The sequence below is a fragment of the Asterias amurensis genome, chromosome 11, assembly GCF_032118995.1.
Source record: "Asterias amurensis chromosome 11, ASM3211899v1".
NCBI lineage: Eukaryota > Metazoa > Echinodermata > Asteroidea > Forcipulatida > Asteriidae > Asterias > Asterias amurensis.
This window is the reverse complement of record NC_092658.1, coordinates 3,854,848-3,864,082: the sequence shown is the minus strand read 5'-3', so window position 1 is coordinate 3,864,082 and position 9,235 is coordinate 3,854,848. Positions and strand designations below refer to the sequence as shown.

The window sequence follows — 9,235 nt, the reverse complement described above, 5'->3', positions numbered from 1 at the left end:
TGGGGGCTGACCCGCGTAAGCCCCTGGAATGACGTCGAAGTTAGTAAGATATAGACCATGGGATGATCGCTAGAATTGTTCAAAACCGTAGTCCCCACTTTTGGACCACGCGATTTTTGTATGTAGGTATGAAATAAAATACAGAACATCCATTTCTTGCTGTTGCTTGGCGAAGATCCTGCACCGTATCCCGAAAAGAAACAATTACGGCGACAAATAGTGATCTAAAAATCCTCGGAAGCCTGCGATGTGGGTGACGTCATTCGAAGCATTATCGTGTTTCGTTCCCACACTGTACCGTTATAACATATAGTGTAATTCTTCAAACCCCTGAATAAAAGGATGCCGATTACAGGCTCGTTCGACAAAATTATAAGTTAACTATGGTGGCCCTGAAGGGCCACCATAGTTATCACACAAGCGCGAGTGGAAATACGAACAAAATAGTGCGTCTGCGTCCCATAACTCGGCCGCGCGTGTGATAATACAAATTAAACACACGCACATCGTAGCAACGAAAAACAAATGGCAACTTGAACTTGATGTTCAATGAATAAAAATCATGGGTTTTTGTTGTAGGCCTTTGCATGTAATCCGACAGAAAAGGGGAAAATTTACTTCGTTCACATTAAACAATTGGAAAAGGTTCTTTCACTGCCGTGAACGATTGGTCAATAGTCCCAGTGATCACAGAGGTTATCAAAAAATACTGTTTTTGACCTAAAATGACCCAAAAATTGGTCTGTTCACGAACTGTGCAGTTTTAGAGCTTAGCAACAACCAAATTCGGATTCAGTACCATTGAAAACCCTTGTCCATCAAATTTCATGCGGTCCGGAGATGGGGACCACGGAACCCCTAAAACAGGCCCCTTTTCAATACCCATCGCATGGTCTATATTTGCAAAATGATTATTAGCATTTATTATTGTTATTCGATCTGAGGAACATGACCAAGGTGGAGACATTATGATAAAGGTCTATTGGCAAACATATATGTTACCAGCCACAAAAACGAGACCTTTATCATGGTGCAGCCATTCTATTCAACTCAACAATCAAGAGGCTGGCTGTGAGAAAAAAGTAGTATGGTTCCTTTTTTATGTTAACCGGGAACATGACCAAAATGGTGGCAGTGTGACAATGGTCTTATACCTGGTTACCATTGCTGCTAATGGTACCCCACTCATTTCTTGCTTAGCAAAGAAATTTGCTCAGCAGAATTCGGTGCTGATTTTCAAATCAGCTTACAATTCTTACGACAGAAACTTTTTATTCTGAGAATAATCTTCGAAGAACGTAAGACAAGTTCAGATATTAAACTGTTATATAAGTGGTATAGAAGGTCACCAAATAAAATTAACGGTTGTATGGCTTCTGACTGGCACCCCCGAACAAAGATATTGACAAAATAGGGACACCGCCAATAAAATTAATCCGGAGGTCGTTGGTTCGAATCCCACTCTAGTCAATTCTTTGTTCAACCCCAAAATCAAAGAAAACTTGTTCAGTACCACTCCTATGGGCGTCTGATCGGCCTTAATCGGAGATTTACAAATATATGAATAGTTGGCGGGAACATTAAATGGCCTTGACACACACAAACTTTTACACGCAACTTTGACGCAACCAACTTCAGTGCACGCAATATAGGACCACTTTCGGTAGCACATGCGTAATTTTTTCAAACAATAGGAAGGTTTAGCTGCACGTTACGCGTGAACGTACGTGAACGTGATCAGAAAGTGCACAGATTTACAAATAACTTACAGGGTTTACAGAAGGTTATGGTGAAAGACTTCTCTTGAAATATTGTTCCATGAAATGCTTTACTTTTTCAGAAAACATAAAACAATTATCAATTCTCGATATCGCTAATTACGGATTAATTTTCACAGGTTTGTTATTTTATATATAAGTTGTGATACACGAAGTGTGGGCCTTGGATAATACTGTTTACCAAAAGTGCCCAACGGCTTTAACGTAGGACACCCTTACTCAAAAATAATTATTATCATAAAACCTTATTTACGAGTAATGTGGAGAGGTTGATATAGTATAAAACATTGTGAAAAACAGCTCCAACTGAAGTGAGGTAGTTTTCGAGAAAGAAGTAATTTTCCACGAATTTGATTTCGAAACCTCAGATTTAGAATTTAAGGTCTCGATATCAATCATCTGAAAGCACACAACTTCGTGTGACAAGGATGTTGTTTTCCTTCAATGTTATCTCGCAAATTCGACGACCAATTGAGCTCAAAATTTTCACAGGTTTGTTATTTTATGCATATGTTGAGATACACCAAGTGAGAAGACTGGTATTTGACAATGGGAGACTTTTTTGACGCTTGGTGGCAGCAGACTTACCAGGTAAAATCCATTGTTCTCGGTCATGTGCGCAGGCTCAGATATATATAAACAATGGAAAATATACCTGGTAAGTCTGCTGCCACCTAGCGTCCAAAAGTCTCCCATGCTTTAACGTAGGACACCCTACGATCCAACAGCGCCCTCATTATGGTATATCATAACCTACGAAAAAAGAGGTAGCTCCGTTATCCTTCGCCTTTGACTACAAACATTCACATCACAATGGACTGTAATGAAGAAGTCACGTGGCTGTCTGCATAAATCAGCATTCAACCATTATCTTAACAATGGCTGGGAGCGAGCTAGGCCAACATAAAAATGGGAACAGCACATTTATTTGAACACACACAAACGTCAAAAAGAAATTAACAAAGCTGGAAATTTCGTTGGCTTAGTTGCGACATATAATAGTGGAGATATTTTATTGTAATCCATTATATTGAAAATATTTTGCGACCTTTTTTCTAAAGAATTGCAAATTGAACGCCACCCGTGACACAGACATGCTCTATTGATCTCAATGAACCATGACGTTTTACATCAATCCCGACATTTTATACATTACAAAGACAAAACATATATAATAGTATAGATGGCCTTGTGGAATTCACTGCACCAATTTCATCTACGGGTTTGGTAATAGCACGAGTGACAAACCAAATGTAGAACAAACTGGTCGGTGATAATACTAAGGCAATGCCAGTGCTATGGCTATGTCTATTGAGTGGAAACATACGTTGTGGATGTCAGCATTTAGAAGGAGACACCAAACTGGTACTTGTGGTCTACTATAATTACCACACATGCAGTCAGTAAGGCAAGTGTCTGTTGTATATCACTACCACGTCATCTATGGTGATCGATGTGCAGTACAACTAAACATGCATGGCCTTTAAGCATGGTGTGACGTGTGTAATATGATTTTAATTTATGGGAATCATAACCACTATAGCGAGCTCACCGTGACACAGCCTCTTGGTAGTCTAAGTGACTACCATGACCTGTGTGCTGCACAATGTCTACTATTTTTCATCCAGTGTTAGTGATGAAATATCTCAGGGGAAAAATACCAACTCGTGGATGCGTTATAGACACAGCCTTTATTGAGGCAAATTTTGTGTGATGCCTCGTAGTTCAGTACAGCCATGAGGCGCAATATACGATGGCAAATAAAACGACTGCTCGTCGTCGTCATTATCCTATTCTGCTTCCTCAACTTCGGGAGGGTCTTTCTGGCGCTGGAATCCAGCGAGTTGAATTCCTTCGCCGCGGATGCAAAACCGCGACCCGACCTCAACTTTATAAGGGAGCTCTATCAGAAGCAAATCAACAATGAGGAAGTCAGTCTCGATGAGGAATATTTCGGAGCATCACTGACGATTGGCCCCACGGTGAGCATTGGACCCATGTACAGTGATGAAGTTATCAACCCACACCCTTATTCTTTTACACTGACCAACCCCAACGCCTGTGTGGGCAATGCGGATGGTGACTCTTCCAGCAATGAACTCTTCCTTCTCTTATTGGTGAAATGCAGCACTTCGGAGATCCTAGACCGGGCGCAGATACGTCGGACTTGGGGTGGAGTACGCTACCTCAAGGGAAGACGGACGTTGACAATGTTCCTCCTTGGATTACCGGAGAGTGCTGAAGAGCAGGGAAGGATCATAATGGAGGATGCCATCCACCACGATGTGATCCAGGAGAACTTCTTAGATACCTACCGCAATCTCACCGTTAAGAACATGATGGGGTGGAAATGGATGATGACGTACTGCCCGCACGCCACCTATGCGGCGAGTATAGACGCTGATATGCATCTCAATATCCATAATTTATTGGCCCATCTTGAGACCGCAAACACAACTAACTATGCAGAAGGCCACCTTAAACCCACAGATAAACCCATGAGGAATCCTGAGGACAAAGCCAATATCAAATGGTACACCCCACCCGAGATGTACCCAGAAACCACGTATCCGCCATTTTTAAACGGGGCGTGTTACGTTATGTCTGGTGACGTAGCCAGGAGGATTTTCAAAACCTCACTGCATGTCCGTTTTCTTCCTTGGGATGATGTCTTTGTTGGCATGGTGATGAAGAGATTAGGGGTTTCCCCGTCCGAACATTTGTCTTTTGAACAGTTCAGGAGGCTGCATAGAACACGAGACTACTTGAGGGCGTTTGCGGGTGGAATAGCAACAGGGGTCGGTCACAATCGTAAAACAATGGATAGTAAAGTCATCAGTGTATGGGACTACATCAGCACTATGCATTTAATCTTGAATACTTTCAAGAACTCAACTTAAACGAAAAACCAACGAACACGCGTCCTTCGTGATGTCCCATCGATGTTTACTATTGTTGTATTTTTATTTGCCTTGGCAGAAGTAGCCATTATCACAGTGTTGTCACTATCCTTGCGCGCAATACTTGCAAAAGAGACTGCATCAAACCAAAACGAGGCCAGACTTACTTTGCCTTTCTAGCCTCACTTTGGTTTCATTTTTTTTAAACATGAGAGAGAGAACTTGTGGCACTATGGTGAGGGTCAAATTAAATGTTATATAATATTGTATTTTTTGTGCGAATTCTGGTTTACTTTGGTATTAAGTTTTGTTTTAAAGCAATAAAGGGATTGCCTTGGATCGGTAGAGTTGGTCTGTGAAAAGCGTATGAAACCATTTGTTATGAAATCGATTTGCAAGAAAGATGTTTTAAAAGTGGAACATAATGATCCACAGAAACATGCCTCGAAATTGCGTTGTTTTCCTTTTACTTTGCGAACTAACATGGTCGGCCATTTTATGGAGTCAAAAACTGACTCAACAAATTGGCGTGCCGTGTAAGTTCACGACGTAGAAGGAAAACCATGCAATTTCGAGGCACACTTTGTGTGGATCGTTATATTTTATCCTTAAAACATCTTTCTAACCATGTGCATGCTATATCAAATGGTTTCCACCGATTTTCATAGACCAACTCGCCTGGCAACGTTTCCTTTAATTGGCCACTTTGTCTTTTAATCTCTCAAAATGTTGCTGTTTCAAAGTACTCCTTATCCTTTAAAGAATTATTATTTATGAACACAAACACCTACATTTTGTTGAAAAAAGTGAGTAGTGATAAAAACATTTTGCCTGTGGAATTGAACACCGTAGTGGAACATACAGTCCGCCATTTTGTGGCGTAAAGTTGGTCCAGCAAAATAGCAAACAAGAAGGGACAGGAATGTATTTGAATAATTTCATTCTACTTTTGAATTTCCTTTCCAACCAAAGGCCTATTCAATTTCTAACAAACACTCTTGACACAAAGCGCCCTATCCAAAGGCAAAAAGTGTGCCAAAATTGTTTGCTTTGTTGGTTGAAAAACTCAATGTGACATCGTCCACCGATTTGATGCACGTGTCGTGCACAACACTGTTAAACATCGATCAAGCACAACCCTATCCCTAACCTATGGTGGCCCCGAAGGGACATCGCATAACGCAAACGAATGCGCACACGTATGCAATGTCGTGAAACAAATCGCGAATATATGCGCACACGTATACAATATCGTGAAACAATTCGCGAATATGTGCGCACACGTATGCAATGTCGTGAAACAATTCGCGAATATGTGCGCACACGTATGCAATGTCGTGAAACAAATCGCGAATATGTGCGCACACGTATGCAATCTCGTGAACCAAATCGTGAATATGTGCGCACACGTATGCAATTTCGTGAACCAAATCGTGAATATGTGCGCACACGAGTGCGATTTGTTTTGCAATGTCGTGAATTTTATTGCATACCATGTTGCATACCATTAGGAAGATGTCATAGTTGTGGATAATTTGTTACCGATCTAGGGAGTACTGTGGCGCTACAGCAGGCTCCCTCTGTAAAGCATGTGTATACCCAGGAACTTGGCACCAGGCCAAGGACGACCACACGCCTCGCTTGCCTCACAACAAAGACTACTGCTGCAATGACTACCGCTTATCTCACTGTTGGAAAGAAAACCCCCAGATCACTAGACATTTTATTCAAAGGTATGCAACATGGTATGCAATAAAATTCACGACATCGCAAATAATATTCGCAGACGTGTGCGCACATATTCGCGAATTGTTTCACGACATTGCATACGTGTGCGCACATATTTGCGAATTGTTTCACGACATTACATACGTATGCGCACACGTTTGCGATATGCGATGTCCCTTCAGGGCCACCATACAATTCTGTTACTCTGTGGCTGAAATGCTGTGAAACAATAGTTCTAACTAAGCATTGCATAATACAGTCATGGGAGTATTGTGTGCTTGCGGTTTTTTAAATGCTTTCCTACTACTGTCATGAATCGGATATCTTGAAAAATTATATCACTTATATTTCATAGTTTCCCCTAAATCACACGGAATCATTGCATAAGTGGGCGTTAATGCTTGCGGTTTTATTAATAGAAAAAATGCAAATGACAATAATGGAGTTTTTGTATGAAATGTTTTTATAATCTTGAGTGCGGTACAGTATATAACGTAGGTCCGTCTCCTACACACTCAATCACAATTGAATTGAATTATTCTTTTCATTTTGTGATTGTGTCTCCTATTCTATAAATAGCGTCCTGTTATGGGAAAACGTCCTTGGTTGTTAAGCTCGTGCCTTTTTATTGCTTATTATAATATATTCAAGTTTATGCGAAACAGCTTGTATTTGAGGGTTGTGGACATGTTAATGTTCCCAGGTTTCGTCCTTCGTTTTACTAATTATACCCGGAATAGTAGCCCAATACTGTGTAAAGCACCACTTCGTGCAGTTTAAAGGTATAATACAGGATAAATAAAGGATAACAAACATTAGTTGTTTAGTTTTAGTCTAAAAACTTAAAGGGACACGTTGCCTAGTTGGATGGGACGAGTTTGTATATAAAAAGCGTTCGTAACCGTTGGTTATAAAATGCATATGGGTAGAAAGATTATGCAAAAGTAGAATACAAAGATCCACACAAATACGCCTCTGAATTGCGTGGTTTTCATTTTACATAGTCGACTACAACGGTCGGCCATTTATGGGAGTCAATTTTTTTACTCCCATTATAATGACTCTCATAAATGGCCGACCGTGTTAGTTCGCAAAGTAAAAGGAAAACAACGCAATTTCGAGGCATATTTGTGTAGACCAATGTATATTCTCCTTTTACCATATCTTTCTATAACCGTAAGCATTTTTTATAACAAACGATTTTTATAGACCAACTCGTCCGATCCAAGGCAACGTGACACTTTAAAGGCACGGGACACGTTTGATAATTGTCAAAGAACAGTATTCCCACTTTGGTGTATGCCAACATACGCATAAAATAGCAAACCTGTGAAAACTTTGGCTCAATCGGCCATCGAACTTGCATAATAAAAGGCTTCAGCTTATTATTTGAGTGAGAAATTACCTCTTTCTCAAAATCTACGTTACTTCAGAGGTACTCACAATGTGTTATACTATCTACAGCTTTCAAATGCTCGTTACCAACGTATTTATAGTTTAATATAATTATTTTGAGTATAGCGTCTATATCGGTGCCTTAACAGTACATTTACCCTTTTCATGTGAAGTATTTCCCACTGAAATGAATCTGAAAACTTCAACCAACAAACCAATTACACCTTAAAGAAACACGTTGCCTTGGATCGGTCGAGTTGGTCTTTGAAAAGCGCGTGTAACCGTTTGTTATGAAATGCACATGGGTAAAAAGATGTTGTAAATGTAGAATACAATGATCCACACAAACATGCCTCGAAATTGCACGGTTTTCCTTTTACCTCGTCGACTAACACGGTCGGCCATTTATGGGAGTCAATAAATGGCCGACCTTGTTTGTTCGCACAGTAAAAGGTAAACCTCGCAATTTCGAGGCAAACTTGTGTGGATCATTGTATTCTACTTTTAAAACATCTTTCTAACCATATGCATTCTATAAAAAATGGTTACAAACGCTTTTTATAGACAAACTCGTCCGATCCAAGGCAACGTGTCCCTTTAATGTCGGTTGTTACAACGAACATGAAGGACAACGCGTTTACAAGCTAAAATATTTTGCATGGTTTTCACATTAACTCCTGACTTCTATCTATATTAAAGACTCTGGATACTATTGGTAATTGTCAAAGACCAGTCTTCTCACTTGGTGTATCTCAACATAATATACATAAAATAACAAACCTGTGAAAATTTGAGCTCAATTGGTCGTCGAAGTTGCGAGATAATAATGAAAGAAAAAACACCCTTGTCATACGAAGTTGTGTGCTTTCAAATGCTTGATTTCGAGACCTCAAATTCTAATTCTGAGGTCTAGAAATCAAATTCGTGGAAAAGTACTTCTTTCTCAAAAACTATGTGACTATCTCGAAAACAGAGGGAGCCGTTTCTCACAATGTTTTATATTGTCAGCCTCTCCCCATTACACATTACCAAGTTAAGTAATTATGCTAATCATTATTTTAAGTAATTACTAACAGTGTCCACTGCCTTTAAGGTAACTCGTGGCTTTTATATGCCAATCAGTTCAAGGTAGGGCCCAGTTAAGTTAAGAAGAAAGGGCTAATTTTAAAAATGCGCACGATGGTCTTTTGGATAACAGTTCAATGTAATTATTAAATAGTCCTATATAGCACTTCGAAAGACTTATGTGCTGTACGCAGAAACGTAAAGGCAGTGGACACTATTGGTAGTTACTCAATATAATTATTAGCATGATTTCGAGACCTCAGATTTAAAACTTGAAGTCTCGAAATCAACCATCTAAACGCACACAACTTCGTGTGACTACTTGTTTTTTTCTTTCATTATTATCTCGCAAGTTCGATGACCGATTGA

At 39.8% G+C, this 9,235-nt stretch overlaps 1 protein-coding gene across 1 annotated transcript; it reads left to right on the top strand.

Moving 5' to 3' along the window:
• The first annotated feature begins 3,321 nt into the window (after positions 1–3,321).
• On the top strand, positions 3,322–5,031 carry LOC139944461 (beta-1,3-galactosyltransferase 5-like). The gene has a single exon (XM_071941478.1). The coding sequence runs from the start codon at positions 3,515–3,517 to the stop codon at positions 4,676–4,678; it is 1,164 nt and encodes a 387-aa protein (XP_071797579.1). The 5' UTR covers positions 3,322–3,514; the 3' UTR covers positions 4,679–5,031.
• Positions 5,032–9,235: the final 4,204 nt, after the last annotated feature.

Excerpts from the sequence above, each read along its gene's own strand:
- LOC139944461 (XM_071941478.1), top strand. The coding sequence starts at position 3,515 with ATGAGGCGCAATATACGATGGCAAATAAAACGACTGCTCGTCGTCGTC.